At 36.4% G+C, this 24,442-nt stretch overlaps 2 protein-coding genes across 3 annotated transcripts; one reads left to right on the forward strand and one right to left on the reverse strand.

The window, feature by feature from the left end:
* Positions 1-12,146: 12,146 nt before the first annotated feature.
* LOC111884490 (uncharacterized) lies at positions 12,147-17,206 on the forward strand. 2 transcript variants are annotated; one of them, XM_023880807.3, is made up of 7 exons: positions 12,147-12,555; positions 13,205-13,332; positions 13,439-13,687; positions 14,274-14,408; positions 14,543-14,725; positions 15,671-15,832; positions 16,736-17,206. In XM_023880807.3, the coding sequence occupies exons 1-7, from the start codon at positions 12,216-12,218 to the stop codon at positions 17,156-17,158; spliced, it is 1,620 nt and encodes a 539-aa protein (XP_023736575.1). In that variant the 5' UTR covers positions 12,147-12,215; the 3' UTR covers positions 17,159-17,206. The 2 variants fall into 2 exon arrangements, with proteins under 2 accessions (XP_023736575.1, XP_023736574.1); XM_023880806.3 differs by having other exon boundaries at positions 12,148-12,555; positions 13,196-13,332.
* Positions 17,207-17,345: 139 nt separating this feature from the next.
* LOC111884492 (protein FAR1-RELATED SEQUENCE 5) lies at positions 17,346-19,131 on the reverse strand. Its single transcript, XM_023880808.3, has 3 exons — positions 18,934-19,131; positions 17,850-18,412; positions 17,346-17,749 (listed from the first exon to the last, which is right to left on the reverse strand). Coding segments are annotated over exons 1-3 (762 nt in total). The 5' UTR covers positions 18,935-19,131; the 3' UTR covers positions 17,346-17,551.
* Between the last annotated feature and the right edge of the window lie 5,311 nt (positions 19,132-24,442).

The following is a 24,442-nucleotide window of genomic DNA, read 5'->3' on the forward strand; positions in this document are numbered from 1 at the left end:
ACAAATCTAAATCTAGATATATCACAAATCTGTGTTTATGATCAGACATCATGAGACCGTGATGAAAGTGAAACCCAAATTTCTTTCCAATTTAAGGAATTGATGGGGAATTATATTCCAGATTTTACGAAACTTTTGTTTTAGTACCAATCTTCGAAACTCAAAATCATATTCATTTCGTATGAGTGGTCTTGATCAAATTTTCGAAACCCACGAAGTTTGTTACCCATCAAGATCCAGCTTTAATGTTTTAATGGATATGATTTCTATGTGAGTTTACTTCGTATCCCAAAGTCACTCCAAATATTTTCCAAAGCACACTTGTCACTGGCTACACTGGTCAAACAAGTAATTTCTATTACAATTACTCACCTTATGTTAAGGATGATATGTAACGAAATTGTTTTTAGCCGCCCATGTAACCTTTCAAAAGATGCCCTTCGAAACTTATCTACAAGTTTTTGATTGTATTTCACGGGAACATACACAAGTTGTTGATTATCTCTCTTGATAATTAATGAAGCAACCTTTGACTGGGGTTTAACTGCCTTCGTGTCAAATTTATTTTTGACATCACAAATATCCAAAATTTTTTTAATTTGCTTCTGATCTTAATTCTTTGACACAATGCACACACGAAATCCTTGAGGTTCTGAGTAATACCAACTCAAGCTGATGATTTCAAAACTCTGGCAAATGAATTTACTTCAAAACCCAAAAGTAAAAGAGCCTAACCTCCATCCGAAGGGTTCTGACGGTTACAATTCCATTGGGTCAATAAATACAGGCTGTTTGAGGTGACGTTTTGTATTCCTTCCAGTTTCAAGGCGATGTGACAGTTACTTTTTGAAGCATGGTAACTTTATCATCATCATCATGCACTTTTCTCGGTGCCACATCAGCATGCATTCAATGCACATCCCGCTTTGATTTCAAATTTCAGAGTCACATATAAAAGGGAATACAAGGGGTATTAATCAGGTTACGCTTTCTTCATCTCAAATACTCTCTGCAAATCAAATTCTCTCTATTCATCATCTTCTTCAAAAACCTAAAAATGGCGAATGTTGAAAAAGTTACGGCTGAACCTTCACACACCACAGATGATGTTACTTCGTTGCCAATCATGAAAATCCAAGGAACTAATTATCAGGTGGAGTCTAATGTGTCATTGTATCCGGAAGAACTTAAGATGCTAATCGTTGCTCTGCAAAACTCCGTCCTATCAAAAGCAATGTTCAACTCTTTTTCTGTTCCTCTCTCCTGGTTATCACAAGCAGGATCAACCGCCTCATATTCAAAGGGATTGGATGTGGTTACATTTAACCTAATCAATGACAAAAAGGTTAGATTGACCCAAAAGCCTTTCTGTAAAATTCTCGATATCCCAAATTCTCCACCATATGTGTCTTTCACATTTCCACAAATAGTCCATATGTTCAATGAAATGGGACATCAACCACAGTTAACCAAAATCAGTGATTTCAAGAAATCGGGTCTTCCCTGTGTATGGAATTTTTTTTTTGGAATTTTTCTCCGTTGCTTGACTAGCAGAACGGTGGGTCTTGATAAGGGAAGAATGGAGGTATACGCCATGGTAGCAAGACTGTATTATGATCTTCAAGTGGACTATTCAACTCAATTGTGGAAGGAATTTCAAAAGAGTATCGAGAACACGAATGCTATTCAGGGCATTTCGTGTGTTAGGTACTAGAGCTTGATTTTACAATGTTTCTACGATAAAGAAGGGATCTTAGTACCAGCTGATGAGGAGAAAGCTATCTTTCACACATATCATTGTCCAAAGGATACAACGGATGATTTGGATGAGTTTACGTTTGCAGCTCGTATTCCCGATGCGATGCTAAAGAGAATTGATCCTTCGAATCCAATTTTGGTCTCTTACTTAGAAACTATCGATACTTCTGTGGAAACCGGGATTCTTCTACCACAGACATCTGAGAAGAAATCAAAGAAGATGAAGAAAACTGATGTTGGATCTTCGGATATCAAAGTCAAGCCCTGAAAGAAAACGAAGCAGCTTCCTGTGATTGAACCTGAGCCAATTCAGCCAGAGCCTATTATTCTTGATACCCAGGTCACTGAAACAGAAGTAATTCCTTTGAAGACTGGTGTATTCAAACGCATTAAGATGAAGTCCAAAAGCAGGCGAAGGTCATCAGGTACGAAGGTGGTTCGTAAACCACAAGTTTCTCATCAAGGGGTGATTTTTCGGGAAGTTCCTACTCCTGTTTCTCCATCAACAAAGAAGAGAATGGCTGCAAACATGGCCAAACATATTTCTCAGAAGAAGAGACGAAAGTTGATTATTTCTTCTGATTTAACAGCTGATGACACAGAAGTTATTCCTGAGACACCCGAAGCAGATCTTATTCTTGACTCTTCTAAAGCTGATACTTCAGTGACACAACCACCCGAAGTTTCGATAGTCAAGACAATTACTGTGGAGGCTCGAACTTCAGACATCACTGTAAACATATCTGATATGGGTATAAATGTCATCATGGGTGAGGATACTTCGAAGACTGCACCTCAAGGTATCACTTCGACTATTGTTTCAGATTCTTTCATTTCATTACCTCCACAGATTACTCCTATTGTTCCAACAACATCTAGCACAGATTCTCCCACATTTACTCATATTATTTCACATACCTTCACCACTCTCTTTTATTCACAATCTACTGATCCACCAACCACTACCTCTCCATTGAAAGATTCCTTCGTAGAAACTAAAATTGAATCCGAAGGGTTTGGAGGCACTTTTGACAACCTTGTGTTTGACGAAGAGGAAACTGATTTCCCGGACCATATGCTAATAACGATGAAACAATTTAAGATTTTGAATACAAAACTTAACTCCATTATTCAATCTCAAGCTGACATTGGGGGAGGTCATGCTGTGTCAAGCTTGGAAAGTGATGGAATGTTGTCCTTACTCGAAGGGAGGTTGACTACCAAAGTTTCCACAATGATTAAAGAATCTGAGTCCAGGTTGATGGAATAGATTGATCTGTCTGATCAAAACAATGAGTTAAGGATAAAGTCTGCGAAGTCTGATTTCTCATCAAATTTAAAAGATTTAAAGGTGGTAGCCAAAGAACGACATGTGCTCTTCGTTCAAGATGTTAAGAAGGTGAGAGAAGACATCAATTTCAAACTTCAGGAATTGCGTCAAGATATGGAGAAGGAAATTACGGTTGTTCATACTGAGTTCGAATCCATCAACAAAAAGGTGGATATAATATGCGAAGCAGTCACCAAATTTGCAAAGCTCTACGAAAGTCTAGGTCCTCAGATTACTCAGCTTTTGACTAATAATAACAAAATTTTCATGGAAGTATTTGAACTTCTGAAAGAGCTCAAGAGTCTATCTTCCAAGCCTGCTTTGTCTATACTCTCTTTGGATGCTTTGATCCAGAAGTTTTCAAAGTTCGAAGAATTACTTGTCAAGCAACTGGCTCCCCTATCACGCATCTCCAGTCTTCTTCCAACCACGTATGCCCCACCTGCTGGCATAGGGGTGCAAGGGGGAGAAAAACTCATGATAGGGTCGATGACTGAAGGTGATTCGAAGGTTGTTGGGAAAGTTTTTTCTGCACAAATTCCATCATCAAAACCAACAATTTCTACAGCCGGTCCAATCACTTCGACAGTGGTGACGACTGTGCCAATCACAAGACCGAAAGGAATTATGATTAGTAGAACTACTAATGTTGGAGGGAGTGGTTCCAAAACTAATGTTGATGAGTCTGGTGCGAAGTCGAAGGGAAAAGAAATTCTTGTTGAAAAATCTAAGGAGGAGAAGAAGGCAAAGGTAGAAGCGGAGGTTGAAAAGATGAGAATGATACAAAGTATCATGACTCAAAGAGCAAGTGCCCCTCCTGGGTTGAACAAGGGTGATCCTACGAAGCACTATAAATATGAAATGATTGAAGCCTTAGTTGCTTTTAATCACATGTATGCGTTTGAGAAAAAACCCCAAGCAAAGCTACATTGTTACAAACACCGATTCAAGCCAGTTAGATTTCCCTATCAATGAAATGATGTTCATCATGCCACAATTCAAGGCTGAGAGCAAATTTAAAGAAAAGGACGAGGGGACGCACATGAAGATAAGATTCCATGTTGTTCTTGCTAAGCCATCTGAGGAAGTGTGGTAATTAACGAAGATTAAGAAGGTGATTAGCATAAAGAAAGATGTGATCTTCGAAGCCACAGTTCAAAATCTCAAGTATGTTGTGGTGAGGGCAGATGGAAAGATGTATTAATTCACTGTGGCTGACCTTCCATTGATGAACTTGTATGATCTTATACAAGTTGCATTAATTCTGAAGGAAAGGTTATTTTCATACTTGCAAAATACTGAGCTAGATGAGTTTAAACTTAGAGTAACTCACATCAAAATTTTTATTGAAAATTACTACGAATGTATTGCAATGACTGATGTGGAGTTGGTTAATGCAAAGGCTTTGGAAGTAAAAGCTCCCATGAATTCTACGAAGACTCAAGCAGAACTTAAAAAATATGCTGATGGAGAAATCTGCTTGAAACCTTTCGGGTTAGTCTTTTCTGGGAAGGATAAATCGGGAAGATCAAAGAAATTTTTGTTCCAAGCTGCAGAAGTGGAAAGATACCTGACTTCGCAATATACGAACTTAGTTGTTCGTATGAACCATTGCAAGAAGAATAATAAGGGTGATAAGAAGGAACTGAAGAAAATTAGGCTGCACGGTGTGGTGCAGTTTGGGACCGCACTTGGCTGCCACCTCAGCAGGGAACACCGCCCCCAGGGTGCGGTTTCCTGCAGTTGAGACCGCGGTGCGGCCTTTGAAGACCGCGAAACGTGATTGGCTGGTCAAATTTTTGACCGTTAAATGCAATTTCGTTTATTTTTTTTCCTTTTGCTTTTTCTTTCCTTCCTATATATACACACATATCAAACTTAATTTTTTTTCACAACACAATCTTCTCTCTCTCAATTTTTTTTTTTAAATCACCACTCTCCAAAAAATGTCATCTTCTTCATCTTCTGAAGAATTTCAGACTATTTTTGATACCGCTATTGTGTGTTTTCAAATGGCGGAACAAACATACAACGTTGTATGTAACAACGCAGCTGCAAGTTCTCAACAGAGAACACGAAGATACATTTACAGAAATCATGAAGAAGCCAACCAACGTTAGGTGCAAGACTATTTTGCAGAGAATGCCACTTACCAAGGGTATTATTTTCCTAGGCGCTTCAGAATGCTCAAAGGTTTATTCGAACGTATGGTTGAAGATGTAACGAGGGAGTGCAGTTTTTTCCAACAACGCTACGATGCTAGAGGTACACCCGGTTTCACTCCGTTACAAAAATGCACGGCCGCACTTCGTCAGTTAGCATATGGCATTCCGCCTGATGCGTTAGACGAAAGTTTTAGGATGTCTGCTAGGATAGCACGAGACAGTCTCCATTTTTTCTGCAAAACTGTCATTCAGTTTTATGGTCCAAAATATTTACGTAAGCCTACACGTAATGACATCTTTCAATTGCAAGCTCATCATGCTAGTGTGCATGGGTTTCCTGGAATGCTAGGAAGCTTAGATTGTCTCCATTGGGCATGGGAAAATTGCCCTACAGCATATCATGGGCAATTTACCCGAGGTGATCATGGTCACCCAACGGTGATACTTGAAGCAGTTGCATCACAAGATATGTGGATTTGGCATGCTTTTTTTGGTTCTCCTAGTTCGATTAACGACATCAACGTTCTTAACCGTTCACCAATATTTAACAACATATACGATGGATCCGCACCAGATTCTTCTTTTCAAGTGCGTGGAACGCCATATAAGTATTGTTATTATCTGGTCGATGGAATCTATCCTGAGTATGCTGTGTTTGTTAAGTCGTTTTCAGCTCCACATGGTTCTAGACGAAAGAAATTCAAGAGAGCTCAAGAAAGAGCTAGGAAGGATGTTGAGCGTGCTTTTGGAGCTCTGAAGAAACGGTGGTTCATATTGAAAAAAACCAACAAGCTTATTTGGGCGAGGAAAAACTTCAAGAAATCATGTATACATGTATTATATTGCATAACATGATTATTGAAGACGAAGGAAGAGCGATATGTGCATTTGACAAGGAAGAAATCATACCAGAGACACAGCCAATAGAAATTGGTGGTGAAGAGTATATTAACAGGAGAGCAGAGATACGTTGCACTGAAACATTTCACAATCTTCGCAATGACTTGGTGGAACACATTTACGGGGTTCAAAACATTAACCTTAATTTGGATCCACCGGATGACCCCGAAGACGAGTTCTCGGAGAACGACTTTATGTAGTTTCCTTTAGTTATTTTATTTATGTTTTTTAAGTTTCTAGGGTTATTTAAATGTCATGTGTGTGTGTGTGTTTTTTTTTTTTTGGTAACGCAATGTACTGTTTTTTTTTATTTTCAAGTAATGAAGAATTATGTTTTTTTTATTAAAATAGAAGGTATATTAAATTAAATTAGTTAAAAAAAGAAGTTTTATTAAATTAAAATACTTTAAAAAAACAAAATAATAAAAGAAATGAAAAGTGTGGCAAGAAACCACACTTGAGTGGTAAAAAGTGACATGGCGCTGATGTGGCGGGGGAGGGAGTGCGGTTTCGGTGGCACCGCTCCCTCCAGCCTTATTAACTGGTATACGGAGATATGATGGGTCATGCTTTACTCAATTCAAATTCTCACCAATTGAAGACTTCGACTTTGATTCCAAAGTGGGAGATTGTAAGGGTGAATATTGTTGTAATGAGTCGAAGTTTTGTGTCTTCGTATGTTTTGTTCTTCGTTCCTTATGTAATATATTTTTCTAAGGCATTGTATTCGAAGCTTAATGTTTAGTCCTTAGAATATTTTTTATATGCTTTCCTCTCCTATAAATAGGAGTGTTTACTAGGATCATAGTAATAAAGTCTTTACAAAATATTCATTTTGTACTCTGTAAAACTTGAGAAGCATAATAGAGCTGAATTAGAAATTATATTTACATCTGTGTTCTAATCTTGCAAACATCTATTTATCCTTTGAAACTCTGATTGATTTCATACTCGATTCATTGATTCAACACCACTCAAGGCTATAACTTGGCAAGACCCTCCGATCAATATGTCTCAGCGGGACCCTCCAGTCCCGTAGCTCGTTGGACCTTCTGGTCCGGTCTAAATCGTTGGACCCTCCGGTCCGGTCTAAATAACACATAGCATACATAATCACAATACACATAATCTCAAGCAAACACATAACACATAAGACCCTCCGGTCTGCACATTGATACCACTCTAGGTAATGTATAGTGAGAAGACTCACCTCGTAAGATGTCTAGTAAACTCTCGTGCTCGATATCCTCGGTCTAGCCTCCGCATATCACAATGATAAGATTTCTAATCAATACTCTCTTTACATCCTCATTTCTAAAGAATGGGTAGAAGACCATTCTACGGGTTACCACTGGACACGAATCAGTGGGCAACCCGATCCGACTCGTCGAGTTCGCTTGTGGACTCGGCGAGTTTCCTCCATGGCAATACTCATTTGACCTTCTGAGGTCAGATCTGTTTCTCTAACCTATAGATCTTGCCTTCTTACACCCAAAAGTCACGTAAAGTTCTGAACTTGATGTTCATGCATGGTGTATTTTGCTTAATAACCATAAACACTCCATTAATGGTTCTAAGCTTCAAAGTTCCATGTTTACTCCACTAAAGCTTCATACTTTTGGGCTCTCTGGACCTAGAAAGGTCCAGATCTATAACACAAACTTGCAATAGGGGTTTGATGCATTCAAGACCCCAATAATGAAGGTGATTCAAGCCCTAATCCCCAAAAATGGAATCTACAAGATAGGGAAGAAAATGGGTCGAAGTGATACCTCACACTGAAGCTCCTTGCTTGAATAACTCGGCTCTACAACTTCCTTTGGTCCTTCTTGCTGGAACTCTTCTTCTCCTCTGCAAAATCACACCAAATAGCTCAAGATAACTCTTTCTCTCACTCTACACACTCAAGCTCACTAGGGTTCTCTCTTCTGGAAAGGTAGCCGCAAATGAAGGCCATCAGTGCCTTTAAATAGGGCTCAGGCCCAAAGATTTAGGGTTTCTATCCACAAGGCTGACTCGTTGATTCGACTCGCCGAGTCGTCGGGTCCATTCATTAATCCGAGTCATCAGTCGCGTCCCTACTCGACGAGTTGAGGCGTCAACTTGTCGAGTCACTCCTCATATCTCATAATAAAATACTCAAATTATCATACCTGGAAATTCGGATGTTACAGAGATGCCCCTAGATATTGTGGTCGTAAGGGTTACCCTACCATAAATGTGTTAGCCGCATGTTCATTTGATTTGTAGTTTACGTACGTTTTAACTGGGTGGGAGGGCGCTGCCTCAGACTCAAGGATAGTGAAAGATGCACTTAAAAGAGATGATAAGCTACCAATTCCTAGGGGTAATTTTTGTTAACTACTTTATTTTTTTTGCATTCTTTTATTAAAAATCTAATTACATGTTATTTATAGGCCGATATTGTTTGGTAGACGCTGGTTTGCCTCATACCATTGAACTAACGACACCATATAGAGGTGTCAGGTATCATTTGAAAGAGTATTCTTCTCACCCCCTAGTGAATGCAAAAGAGTTGTTCAATCTTCGGCATGCTTCTTTACGTAACGCGATAGAACAGACATTTGGTGTTCTGAAAAGAAAGTGCCCAATCGTTGGAAGTACACAAGAACCTTTTTACTCGTGCGACACACAATCAGGCATTTTTATGGCATGTTGTATCTTAGACAATTTTGTACTAGACGAAGATCATGATAAAAAACTTGAATATGAAGTCTTACAAGAGGTGTTGGATGAACAACCACAACAAGTGAGACATGAAGTTAATAACGGACGTGTACGTAGTAATGGGGCTGAAGAATTGAGGAATGCTATTACAACTCAAATATGGAATGATTACTTATTAAAACCAAACAATGAAATAGATATGTCTAATTAGTTTTATAGTAGATCAACAATTTTTCAGCTTTAGTTCATTTTGTTAATTTAGTTTAATTTTATAGTGACATTTGCAATTTATTTTATTGATGGTGTTATTTAAATTATGAGTCCTCTCTTTTTTATAAATATTTGTACAATTTTTGTAACAATGTATTTCTCGTTATGTTATCTTTGTATGTACAGAGTGATCATGACCAAAAGGGCAGCTGATGGAGGTGTTGTGAAAAAAGAAAAATTGACATGGGCAGATCATATGGATAATGTTCTCGTTGAAGCTTTGGGAAAGGAAGATCAAATAGATAATAGGGTGAATGGTACATTCACTTCGCAAGCATATGTGAACATGATTGTAGGGATGAGTAAAGAGTTTAACAAGTCTATTACAAAAGATCAACTAAAAAACAGAATGAAAACTTTAAAAGGTAATTTTAGTAAATGGTATGATACGTATCGGGGTACTTCGTTGAGTGGGTTCTCATGGAATTCTCAAACAAAATACATTGAAGCAGAGGAGGAAGTATGGGAAAAATTAATTAATGTACGTGTTGGTTCTACCTTTGATTTATTGTTTTATATAACTTTTTTACCATTAACTTTACTAATTAATTTTTTGGTTTGTTTATAAACAGACAAACCCTGATGCAGCTGCATTCAAGACCAAAAATTTCAAACTACAATCAGTTAGTAATGTTATTTTCAGATGATAGAGCATCGGGATCAAAAGCGGAAACATCAAAAGAAAAAAAAAGCCCGGTTAAGCCAATCCACAAAAATTAAAATAGAAAAAAATACTGATGTGGATGAACTAATGGCAAATAAGGAGGTAATTTTGGAGAACGAAAGCAAAGATGTTGATGAGGACATTCAAATAGTGTCAGCAACGGATGTTCCACCCGATGGGAGTTCTATAGCCAAGAAGCTGAAGAGTAAAAAAAAGAAAACTAGAACGAAAACTTCAAGATGAAGATGAAGTAGCAGCTAAACCTAAACCTGAACCTGAACCTCAACCTCAACCTCAACCAGAATCTTTTGAACACAATATTGTGCAAACAATTAAAGAAATCGTTGATGTTATGAGGGAAGGGAACAAATCTCGTGACTATACAGGTGAGGAAATCGAGAAAGAATTAGAGTTTATGGGTTTGGATGTCGATGAATTTGCAGATGCTTTTATATATTTGTCGCGTAATCAAGCCGATGCTAGGACAATTTTTAGTTCTTCAATGAAGATGCGGAAGATCTTTTTAAGAAAGATGATGAGTGAAGCTAAAAAATGAGTCATATCTTGAGGTTTTATGGGATTTTTTTTATCAAGGATAGTAATTTGCATTGGACTTCATTTGTAAGAGATAAAATTTTGATTTTCTAGTTTTTCTTTATTGACTTTAGTTTATTTCATTAGTTGATTGTTTGATTAAAAGTTTTTGACTGATTTTGAGTTCCATTGTAGTTTATTCATATTGTTTACATGTCTACACATGATGTGTAAATAAGGGTAAAATTGTAATCTTTTAATTTTCTTTAATTTTCCCTCCTAACTCGGGAACACATAAACTAAAAATTTTACTTTGATTTCCTTCAAACTCGGGAACATGGAATAAATAAATTTTTTGAGTAAATTACACGAATCGTCCATCGTCTAGGTGCCAAAGTGCATGTTCAGTCCCTATTTTCAAAAATTAACTCGGACCGTCGCTTGTTTATTTTAAACTTGCACGTTTCATCCCTTATTAGTTTAAATTTACACGCTTCATCCTTTGACAGACATAGAATGACTATATTGCCCTTATGAATTTATTTTAATATTTTTATTATTATTTAAAATTAAAAAAAAAGAATATGCCACCCACTAAGATTTTAAGCCATTTCGTTGCATCTCTACCACCAGTGACCATTCACCTCCTATGTCTACCTCCTCTCAAACGCGCTTATGCCCTCCTTCTCCGATGACTCTCACCTCCGGCGACCGTCTACATTAATTCCGCCACCACCTGATCGTTTTCACATAAAACGTAGATCGATTTGAGAAAATCAAATCAAAACACATTGATTTCAAAATGAAGCAGGTCGATTCAAAACCAAGAAAATTAAACACCATCGAAAACTAGATCCACTAAAAATCAACCACTAGAAAGCAAGATCTACATGAGTTTAATGATAAGGGAGAGAGAGAGAGAGAGAGAGAGAGAGAGAGAGAGAGAGAGAGAGAGGGAGAGATAGAGAGAGAAAGGGGGGGGGGGAAGCAATTTCAGATTCAAAATCAGCATCTTGTTTCTTTAACAGCCAAAACAAGAACTGATAAGAAGATTGAGAGAATATGAGTGTACTAGATGAATTTTCCGACCAGTGATGGCGGTGGGCCGTACAGATCGACGGAGTGATGCATTTCTATGACATTATTACCCATAAGTGTTTAGAAAGACAATATTCATTGTACAGATCGATGAAGTGCAGATCCACAGAGATATAACCAATTTAGGGTTTGATGGGATGATCTTCAGAGTTTTCCAGATGACTTTTCCAACCACCACCCTCGATTGAATGATACCGGCGTTTCTAGTGGTGCCCTCAATTGAATCGTTGTTGGAGATGGTGCAGATTGCTACGCTCGATTGAATGGCTATTGGAAATGGTGATTGAATGTGAAAGATGGAAGACAACGATTAGTGTGGTGTTGTTGATGATTGCGATGGTTCTAGTTTCCAGGGAACGTAAGAGCAAAAGGGGAAGGGGGAGGGGGAGGGGAAGAAGAGAGGGGTGGGTTGTGGTGTGGTTGGTGGTGGAAATATTTATTTATTTATAATAAGAAAATGATAAATAAATAAAATAAAATAAAAATTTTATATATTAGGCAAAATAGTCATTTTATGTCTTCAGGGACGGTCCAAGTGAAAAAGTAATAATATAGGGACGATCCGAGTTAATTTTTAAAAATAAGAACTAAACATACATTTTGACACCTAGACTAGGGACAATTAATGTAATTTTACTCAAAAATTTTCTCCCCATCCCTTTGCTTCCGTCAATATTTCCCTTAACAAAAAAAAAAAAAAAAAAACTCCGAAACAAGGCGTTAGACACCGAGTCCACTCACATGAAGTCATGAACTCGCAAAGACACCCCTTTTGTATAGTCGTCGAAAACAAAGGGAACACACAAAAATGTCGAGGTTGCATACGTCACTTCTCGACCACAACAATCCCTTCCTCCTTACCCCGCAAAGCCTCTACCTCCTTCCCCGCCGGATTTCCAACTTCCCGCCGGTATCCGTTTCAATTTTATCTTCTCGCCGGAATCTCACCGTACATTCGTCAGCCATCGAACAACGGCCGTCAAATTTAGGCAATCTGATTCCCGCACTTGCCACTTCTGCTGCTCTACTCTTTCTCACCTTGGGTGGAGTTCGTAGCTCCGCCTGCTTCGCTGCTACTTCCGGTCGTCTTCCACCGGCAGTTGCTGTCCTCAATGACGAGACATTGGTCGACCATCAGCCAGTTCAAGGTTTTTCTTCCTTTCACTTTTCGAGACCACGGCTTGTAAATTATCTGCTTCATTTATTGATTTTGGCATCATATTGTTATTCCAGACACAAATTTGACAATTAGGTATGAGTTCCTAGATTCAAGGTAGTTTAACCAAGTGAATTGCGACGAAGAAAGTGTTTATTTCTTTGGATCATTGAAAACAAAGTTGTGATCATAAACAATTGCTTGTCAAACTTCAAATGCCAGATGAATATATGGCTTCATGATTCAGACAAAATAAAGGAACGTTTTGGAATTCAAATAAAGTGAAAAACTGAACAATCAAACCTAAAAGAAAGTCTTTTGATATCTAATGTCATTTTGCATCTGTTTTGACTAGCTTCCGATAGGATTTATGAAGCTAATCAATATATCGTTATGTTCTTCATGCTACTGGGGTTTTAGTTTTGTTGATATGCTCTAAAAATCTGAAAACACATTCATTTTTTTGGAACTAATTCTCTATGTACTAGGACAATGAAGCTTCCTCTTAACCATCTTTGAAGGAGAATCTGTTTTGATGTTAGTAGAAAAGTGTTAAATGCCCAAATTTTTGGGATCATCTTCTCTAATTTATGCATGTTGTGTTAATAAGTTAATAACACTCCTCAATATAGACACTGCAGATGATGGAGAAGATGAGAATGAAGAACTGAAAGCTGCGTTTGAGAGTTACAAATCAAAAACTTATGCTCTAACTGTTCCCTTGAGAATTGTTGCTCTTCGCAACTCAGTCCCTCCTTTATGGATCAAGGTTATATCCTGTTTTTCTCCCCATTATAGATAACTGATTTTTTTTAGAAAAAGACAACATACTTAGATTGTAATCATGATTCTTGAGTTATTCTATTGTCCCACAGAATTTTATTCAATCTCAAGGAAAGAGAGTGAAGTTTCGTCTCGAATTTCGTGCAACTCTTGAGGATATATTTTCTGAACTCTCTACAACAATTGGTAAAGGAAAGACAACTTCTAAATCTGCTTTGGGTGCTGATCTTGTTTCTCTTGGTGACACCTGGATCAATTTTGCAATTAGCAAGAAACTAATAGAACCCATACAAGGGGTTGATGATCAAGAATGGTTCCACACACTAAGTGACAAGTGGAAGGTAAGATACATTGGATTGTACTTTTTGTTTTTTTTTTTCTCTGAAATCATGTTAAATGCAAGACATAGTAATATATTTTCATTGATTTATTTACTAAGCATTCTACTTTCATTTCTTCCTATTACAACATCACCAATCATAGCAATCTCATCTAAATGCAACACATCTTCCCTGCTATAATTGGGTAGATTTTTCAAAGTATTATGTCTTAAACAAGAAAAGTTTTAAGTAGAATTTTAAAGGTGCAACTCCTTAATAAGAATTTTCTTTTTTTGAAAGTACAATGTTGTAATAGAAACTAGAAAGAAATGAAAGTAGGATGCTATAATAAACATCTAAATGAAAGTACATTGCTATTTCTTGCTTTCATCCCTATAATCTATGCTGCCTGTGATGATATTCTTATTCCTCACACTGATTTGTGATTTTTCTATAAAAGTTTTTGTAGTTTCTCTTTCTCTTCACCAACTCCGATTGGTGCTAAAAAAAATCATAGCCTAAAGAACCCGTAATATATAATTTCTTCTAACTTTGTGTTATTATAGTTATTTTTATTGATCTCAGGGTTCTCCTAAAATAATCTCAGGTATATTTGCGCAGGAATAATGAAGGAAAATCAGATACTAAAGGTAAAATATGGGGTGTTCCATATCGATGGGGAAGCATGGTAATAGCTTACAGAAAAACCAAATTTCAACAGCGTAATTTGGCTCCTATTCAGGTTATTTCTGATGAACTACATTATATTTTATGCCTCCTTATAGTATATATATAAGTATAATGTCCTAATAAAAAGAGTTGAAAGTAGAATGCTATAATTTGGTAATAATGAAAGTAGGTTGCTATTTGTTGCAGGATTGGGGGGACTTATGGCGGAGTGATCTTGGTGGGAAGATTGGAATGGTGGATTCTCCAAGAGAGGTTATTGGTGTAGTTTTGAAATACATGGGAGCTTCATATAATACAAGTGACATTGATTCTCAAGTTATTGGTGGGAGAAATGCTGTGAAGAATCAACTTGATGTGTTTAGAAAACAGGTATCACAAATAAAGCCAAATCTTGATTAGTTTATAATAAAGGCATGTAGTTATGATGCTCTTATCTTTAACAGGGATAGGACAGAATGGTAAAATGGTCATTTACACTCACGTTTATATGTCGTTTACCAAGATATTAATTTATAACATTTAAATGAACAGGCATTTTTATTTAGCATCACTTCTAGGCAGAAGGGTAAAATAGTCACTGACTTGTTCGTTTGGTCAAAAAAAAGAATCAATCGTTGTTCATACAAGACTAAAAAAGGGTAAAATGGTCATATACTCTTGTTTAAAAAAGGATCAGTCTAAAAAAGTTAATTGACTTGTATAATAGTCATTGACTTTGCCTAGTATTACATCTAGGAAAAAGGGTAAAATAGTCATTGACTTGTTCGTTCGGTCAAAAAAAGAATTAATCGTTGTTCATACAACACTACAAAAGGGTAAAATGGCCATATACTCTTGTTTAAAAAAGAATCAATCTAAAAAAGTCAATTGACTTATATAATAGCCATTGACTTTGCCTAGCATCACTTCTAGGCAGAAGGGTAAAATAGTCATTGACTTGTTCGTTCGGTCAAAAAAAGAATCAGTTGTTGTTCATACAACACTACAAAAGGGTAAAATGGTCATATACTCTTGTTTAAAAAAGAATCAATCTAAAAAAGTCAATTTTACAAAAGGGTAAAATGGTCACATACAGTTGTAAAATAGTCATTGACTCTGCCTAGCTTCACTTCTAGGCAGAAGGGTAAAATAGTCATTGACTCGTTCATTCTGTCTAAAAAAGAATCAATCTTTGTTCATACAGCACTTACAAAAGGGTAAAATGATTATACACATTTACAAAGTTAAATTAATACTTATTATTATTATTATTTTTTTAATTCAAAATCAATTCTAGACAGAAGGGTAAAATGGTCTTTTTATATATTTGTGTAGGTTCGACTATTTGACAGTGCAAATTATCTAAAAGCATTCAGTGTTGGTGACATTTGGGTAGCGGTTGGATGGAGTAGTGACATTATTCCTGTTGCCAAACGCATGTCAGACGTTGCTGTTATTGTTCCAAAATCAGGAGCTAGTTTATGGGCTGATTTATGGGTATTATATATATTCTTATTATCTACTTCCACTTTTCATTTTTTACACTTGTTAATAATAGAAAACTACTTTTATTTATTACCATTATGACATTCTACTTTGAAAAATATAGCCAATTCTACCAATTTCATGTCCTTAAGTATTCATTTTTGTCGTTTTTACATGTAATAGTAGGTTTGCAGGTTACAATGAAATATAATTTGCAAAAAAACCCTTAAGTTCACAAATCTTTTACAAAAAAACCCTTAATTCGTATAATATGAAAAGGGAAACCTCCGATAAAGCTCCAATATTTTGGGCCAGTTTATGGTTTAATCCCAACTTTTATTTTCTTGAACAGAAAAGTCCCGATTATTTTATATTTTGCCCAAATTAACGAAACAATCCTTATTTTTTTTCAACAGAAAATGACAGATTATTGTATAAAACTGGATAATCGGGGCTTTTTTGTACAAAAAATAAATGTTGGGATTAAACCGCAAAGTGACCCAAAATATTGGGACTTTATCGGAGATTTCCGATACGAAAAATATACTAAAGGTAAAAACATAAAAGATTTATAAACTTAAGGGTTTTTTTGCAAATTATATTTCATGGTAACTTGGAAACCTGTTGTTAAGGGGTAAAAATGAAAAAACTTGGAAAACTGAAGGACATAAACAAACAAAAAATTGTCACAAGGACAAAATCGACAAAACTTGACAAATCGAAGGACTTTCATGTAAAAAGCCCTTTTCAAAAGTATAATGTCCTAATAAGAAAAAAAAAATCAAGTAAAACCACAATGCTATACGTAGCTTTTTAAAGTACAGTGTCTTAATAAAAAAAATTGGATGTAAAATCTTGTAATCAAAAGAAATAAAAGTAGGATGCTCTAATTTATTTTTATTTTTTTGGTCATAGGCAATACCATCTGTTTCAAACGTGGATAATGAAGAACTTGGAGGGAGAATTAGAGGGCCATCTCCACTTATCCATGAATGGATAGATTTCTGTTTACAACCTCAAAGATCATTGCCTTTTCAAAAGGAGGTAACAGCTGGCGCATCGCCATTGGCCCTTGATATTAACAACAACAACACCACCCATGTTTTTGACTATGAAATTCTTGGAAAAAACAAGGCAAAACTTGATACAAACCTCATTGCGGGAGTACCCCCGCCTGATATTTTAAAAAAGTGTGAGTTTTTGGAGCCTTTGTCGGATTCGGCATTGGTAGATTATGAGTGGTTGATAGGTAGCATGGAAAAGGGTAATTTTGGAATTATGTGTAAGTTGCGGGATTGCGTGTCATGGGCATTGGAGAAAGTAAAGGTTAAGTTGTAGTAGGTTTGTACTTGTATGTGTAATTAATTTGAGATTGTTTGCATGTTATGAATTGAGTTAATGAGGCGAAAAAAAAAGCTATGTATTGTGTATTGCATGATAGAAAACATGTTAGTGAAACATGAAGGTTTTAATTAATTTTGTTTGTTTGTTATTCTAGAAAGTTAGATGTAACCTTTATTTAACCTTTTAATACACAAACAAACGAATTTACCCTTTTAATTACTTATATAAGGTTTCCACTTGTACACAAGTCTTTCAAGATATGAAAGGAAGAAAACACTTTCTAAACTAAGTTGAAAAATATGCAACATCTACAAGCAAAATTGCAAATAAACAACCAACACCCAAAATCCAAACTCCACAATTCCTGTATGCGATGAAGAATTTGACTTATTTTTGACAAGTTTCAAACTCTTTAGACTCCATTGCATTCACATTGTTTACAATCTCTTGAATTTTTTTTGATAACGAGCGATTGTGTTCCTCAATGTGCTCAAAAACCATTTCCAAATGTCTTTTGTAGGCTGCTGATCTTCTTTTCTCAATTGCTAGCTGTTGTGACAATTCCCTGATCTTATCATGCTCATTCTGAAAATCAAAAAAAAAAAAAAATGAAAGATTGCAATATCATTAACTTGTTAAAAGTGGTTACAACATACAAGAAGATGAAATTAGGAAGTAAACAAACCGGATATTGATCATAAATCAAATCCCTACGCCCTTTTCCAGGTGTCAACAAATGAGTATGCTCTTTCACAAATTTTGTAATCACCCATTTTCCCGAGTTTATTTTCCTAACTAAAACCATTGCTCTACAACCAACTCTTGTTTCCACCCTTTGTCTAACTACTTTTTCACGCTTATCTGGCATCCTAAAACCCTCTTTGTTACACACAAGAGCTCTTCCTATAGCACTTCCATCACGCCTTGATCTTGAAAGCTTACTCACACGAATCAAGAACCCTAATCTTGTTGCATATGCATTGTAAAATGCATGTGCGGATGCTTCAGATTCAAATTCTTGCCCAATATAAGGTTCTTCAATCACATTGTGGGACCCATCTAATGGAATCGTGCCACTTTCGGGTTCATCTTGATCGATTTTTATATCATGTTCATGGTTGTTGTGAAATACCTCTTCAAGGGAACATCCTACCATCGCCATGTCATCTTCATCGCCTTTTTGGGGTTGTATTTCAGTGGAATTTAATAATACTTCGCTATTCACATCATCATCAACCTCAAAATCCACTGTAATACAAGAATTAACAATCTTTATGAATTATGATTACAGTATGTTTGTCGAGAAAAGAAGAAATTAGAGTGCAAACACACAAAATGAACACACACGACTTAATCTAGTAAAGTCAAAGTGTATATGGGTTTTTCCTTTGACTTAATGCAGGAAGAACAATTTGATAAAGGAAGCAATGGATATGAGGCTTACCCCCATTGAATCCAACTTTTTTACAAATTCGCCCTATTTCATATAATTCCCCTCTAACAAGCTACTGAATCTAATGCGAAAGTAGGTAGCAATAGAAAAAGACATTGGAATATGATATTATCCTGATGAAAATTCTACGCTGTCCCAGAACATAAATTAAAAGCCGATTAAAAAAAAATTGTCAATTGAAATAGCCCTTTGTTGCATTTTCGTTCAAAGAGGCTGACTTTCGGAAGAAAACTACTGTTTTTGGCGAACGAATTCAAGAACTGACATGGGTTTGCATTAAAATTAACAGAAAATAAAGAAAAAAGTGAGAACTTACTCGAAAATTGGAATTGAGATTATGATGATCGTGGTGTGTGGATTGTTTAGAGCTGCAGTGATGAACAGGGGGAGATGGATCAAAGAGGGATTATAGGGACGGAAGCAAAAAGGAGGGGAGGTCGACACTCGAGACTCGAGACTCGAGAGTGCTGAAGCCGGAGACTATTTCGAGAGCAATTGCAAACAAACTACATGAGGCATATAATAGAACGGCTCTCGGTCAAATAAATGAATTTTTGGAATAGTAAATTGTGACAAATAGTAACATTTATCTTTGTTATAAAAAGGGGATACATTTTTTTTATTATAGTAGTACTGTTTTTTACTTAGGGAAAAGGACAAAATTATAAAAAATAGCAATTTTTTCTTAAAAATTTAAAAGGTGCTATTCAAATAAGGGAAAATGAATTAGGAGGGTAACTACATCTTATCCGTGTTCACATGTTACCAACATCTTATATTTTGTACATAAGAAATCAACTAACTTGTTTTAACTGTGTAACATCCCAAAAATTATGACCACAAAGTTCGTTTTTAATTTAATACAAAAACCATAATTGTCAAACCATTAATTTAATACTTCGACATCGGGCCCCGCCCGACATCAGGCCCTGCCTGGCATCGAGCCTCGCTCAGTATACAGGTCTGTCTCTCTTAGGCCTCGCCTGTCTCCGGGCCCCGCCCGCTAATAATGAGATACGGAACATCGTCCGTACTCAGCTAGTGATGAGATATGGGACATCGCCCACACTCACCTCCTTACCAGGCACATACAAGTATCACACATACAACAAGTATAATCTAACATGTAAACATTCCTCGGGCACCCGTCCAACATCGGACCTTGGTTTGGAATAACATACTAGCATACAATGCCTAGGGCTAACCCCCGGGTCTTCCTACTCATAAACTACATGGGCTGACATTGTGACCTTAGACCCATTCACACAGTGAGGAGACTCACCTTGCACTGCTGAAGCCCTGGCTGGAACTAGTTGAGTACGGACGAAGTTCCGATCTCATTATTAGCAAAGTATGTTTCTTAGGACAGTGATCTGGTAGAGTATGTTTCTTTATGTGTTAGCATGTTATATGATTACATGTGTTTAGTGGGCGGGGCCTAAGAGAGATAGATCTGTATACCAAGCGGGGCTCGATGCCAGACGGGGCCTGATGCCGGGCGGGGCCCGATGCCGGAGTATTAAATTAATGGTTTGACAATTATGGTTTTAGTATTAAATTAAAAACGAAAATTTTGTTCATGATTTTTGGGATGTTACACAGTTAAAACAAGTTAGTTGCTTTCTTATGTACAAAAAATAAGAAGTTGCCAATATGTGAACACGGATAAGAGGTAGTTACCCTCCTAAGTCATTTTCACTTCAAATAACCATAAGTTTCGCACTTTTCTCCTCTAAACGATGACATACACAATATACCATTTGGGGTCCATTAGATCACCGGGTTAACTAGATTAGTGGATTGTTTTTGATCATTTTACATCAAAATTCTCTAAAAAACTTAAGTGTGTGTGCGTGTGTCTTCTTGGTGCATTGAGTGTGTGTAAATGATTTTAAGCAAGAATTCAAGAGCAAATCAAGAGGCTTTTATCATCTAAGCTATCAATTGAAGGTAAGAGATTATTCTATTCATTTGTATGGTTTCAATTCAAGTATGGTTGATGGGTTCAAGAACCCTAATTTATTGGGTTTAGTAAATCGATGAAATTAGTCATATCATTATTTTAACATGCATTAGCCTACCATTATGTGGGATTAATGCATATTTGAAGAATTATCATGAGATTAGCAATGGTACAAGTGTTTAATGTTGGTGATTTTATTGTCACCTAACATTTTATGTAATTGGAACTGACATGTGAGCTAATGAGCTTATCCATTGTACTCTATATTATATGTTTGATGAATGCGGAGTGCATTCATATATAAGATATAATTATAAACCGGTACGACATAAAGCCGGGGGTCAAGCGAGCCACGCACCCTTGCAGGGTCCAAGGCTACTATTGATTATGCCATAAAATTCGTGATTCTCCCAACTAATATAGAAGACGAAAACCCTAATCTGTCTAATATAAATACGACTCCTTAATTGAGTCGCCATATACTTTTATCAACTCTTTTTCTTATATATGAACTCAGAACCCTATTGTAACATCCTAAATTTCAAGACCAAAAATGTCATTTTTAATTTAAAGATTTATAAAACGGTTTACTGAAAATGCCATCAATATTATCTCGTATCATGAAAACCATAAGTCAACCATCTCAAAACGTATCATAGGAAAAATAATGTCAGAGTACAAATCCTAAGAATCTCATGTGCAAAAAATCATGTGTGCGATGCGCTGCTATCGTGTAACAACCCGATATTTCAAGTCAATGTAACAATCTAAAATCAACTATTATAACCTATTTTGAGATAATAAAAATAGCGTCAAAAATGAAATGTTCAAAAATCTCAATTTGGTATGTATGAAGTAATAGATATCGTAACAAGGTTTTCAGAAATATAAAGAACACAAAAATCCGAGTTATAATGAAGAAGTTATGACCAATCAAAGATCCGCAACAAAACCTGTAAAACACTGTTAAGTATAAAATGCAAAATTTCAATGAAATACTTTTTAGCCTTAGGTATCTAAATGAAAGTTTTAGATATCATTAAACCGTAAACGTACATAAAAAAACGTCTTTTAGCCAACGCAACCTAAACGGGAATCGAAGATCTTGACAATAATATTACAACGGTAAAAAGACAGACGAAAACGAACGTCGGATGAAGAAGTTATGGATTTTTAACGGACTTTTCCAGTCCCGACCTGTTAAAAATATAATATTAAAAATAAAGTCAAAATTAACCGATAAAGTCTAAACAAGAGTTGTAGAGTATATTCTCACCTACACGTAGATATAAAGAACGTCAAAAACGGTTGGTCCGAAGGGAACGCCCAACATTCGCAGCTCAGAGCCAGTCCCATCACCCATCGAGTCCGAAGTTCATAAGCCATGACGCACGAAGGCTCGGAACACAATGCGTACGAGGGAGCGCCCTGCGCTCCGGAACGCCCTGCGCTCCGGAACGCCCTGCGCTCCGGAACGCCCAACGTTCTTTGCAGGAACGCCCAACGTTCTTTGCAGGAACGCCCTGCGTACTTGGCCTCTTCCAGCCCTATATAAATGATGTGAGGCCTCCGGGTTTTGGTTGCTAATTCCCAAACTTCTCTCCCTATTTTCATACTTCTACCCTCTCGAGATTACCCCGACACCTTGGTTTCTTATCCAAGCTCCGACGAAAGTTTGAAGCCCCGAGATTCCCGAGAAATTGACTTCTTTCCGGTCGAAGTGCTGCCCGAGCAAAACATCATTTTCATCAAATCGTCACTTCTACCAAGTGAGTTCATATCCCTATCACTCTACTTTCAAATGCTTTTAAACACTTTAAAGGGGGGGGGGGAAGGGGGATACAAGTAAACACGTGGCTAAAATCGTGTGAAAACATCAATCTTTTGCTATAATCTTGTTGCTGTTGTTATAACTATCATATGAAACCATTAGCATGCAAAAACATCTCAGAAAACTATTTTACCCTCTTGGGATAACATTACGTATACATAAGAAAATACAAATCATTGTTATGCCTTTATTATCATAGTAAAAGGGTAATCATTTCGGACATAAACACATTCATTTCAAGAATACGTGACTTAATTGAGAATCTGTGAGACATTCGTCTTCCTCGTACCTATCAAGGTAACAGTAGAAATTCCTATTTTATAACCAGAGTATTCCGTCCGGAGAACGTGATAAGTGTGTATAGATCTATACGGGACTGATGATCCCACACCCTGGCTGTTAGCTACAGCCGGACCGACTGGTTAAGGGTGACAAGTGTCATAACATTTCGATGCCTGAAGAACATCGCTATAGGCAAACCCATCATAGTACGGTTATGAAAACTCACAGGATAGACAATTATTATGGTATTATGTTTTAAGGGAAAAATAATATTACAATTATTTTTACGTAAAAAAAATACAAGCTTCCTATAGTTTTGTTCATAAATAAAACTATATATTCTCATCTTAAGTATGACATATTTACTTACAAGTTACAGTCTTGGGGCATTAAGACTGCTTCTCACTTTTTGGAAAATATACGATTTTCCTGGTTCAATACACCCATTTTATACAACAACGATTCATAACTAATTTTATAAGAAAATATCGGATTTTTTGGAAAACAAACGCGGATTTTTGAATGACATGCATTTACTCAAATAACCTCTTATGAACTCACCAACTTAAATGTTGACACTTTTTCTTTAAAATAACTTGTATTCTCAGGTAATCGCTAAACCAGGTTAGCATCTACTTTTGGGGATTAACGCTCTGGCGTTAGTAACATCTTTTGGAACATCATATTGTATTTGACTTTCAAACATGTAATACATACAATCATGTAAACTTTTCAAATATATATTATGGTGGTGTGTACTTTCTTTACTATTTAATTGTTATGATACCGCACATGACGTCCTCCGCCCCCGAATGTTTCCGCCGTTCAGGTTTGGGGGTGTGAGATATCGTACCGGCTCCTTTCCCTTCGAAGAAGAAGGACCCAAAAAAAATGTAAACTGTAAGCACAAATCTTAGTGAGTTCCCCCATCATACCACATACCATACAATAAACATACTGTCTAACATATCCGAGTACTAGTTACCCCTTTGGTCTCTTTCAACCGATAATTTGCCTAGCATATCAGGTGATGGGTTTTAGTATACTACAACATCCTATGGTGTACATACAACGCTAAATGCTTTGGATCTATGTTTTCTCTAATTATACATGAAATATTGTTTCCAAAGCATTAAGCCTACAACTAGCATGGAAATGACATAATCAACATAAAAGAGAGTTATAAAATCACCTCTTTGTTGTAGCTTGTAGAACTTCTTGAGTTTGGCCTTTAAGAACTTAGTGCCCCAAGTTTCGCACCTCAAATGGAATCACAACACACCTATAACAAAGGAGACTTTTAAGAGAGTATTTCTTGCACCAAAATCGGCTCATGGAACTCCAAGGATCACTAGTGTCCCATTTTGGATGCTAAGGGGCTTCTTATATAGTGTGGCAAGATTAGGGTTACACCATGTAAACCCTAATGTGTATGAACTTCCATATTCCTTAGGCTCCATGGGTTTAAACCCCTATGGATCATCCATGGGTTGTAACATTGGTTTAGCCCAACCTAATGAATCATGAATCATTGGCCCACACCATAAGAATGAATGATTTATCAAATCAATACCCTTACATTTAATAGTCTCTTTTGATCACAAAATTAATTCCAAATTAATTCTTGATCAATACTAAGTAAATCATATGATTTCATATTAATATATTAGAACTTATAATATATTAACAAATCATAAATAACCTCTTCTCAAAAGTCCATCCTATCAAATTGTTCTGGTGATATGCAAC

The sequence above is a fragment of the Lactuca sativa genome, chromosome 5 (assembly GCF_002870075.4).
Source record: "Lactuca sativa cultivar Salinas chromosome 5, Lsat_Salinas_v11, whole genome shotgun sequence".
Classification (NCBI taxonomy): Eukaryota; Viridiplantae; Streptophyta; class Magnoliopsida; order Asterales; family Asteraceae; genus Lactuca; species Lactuca sativa.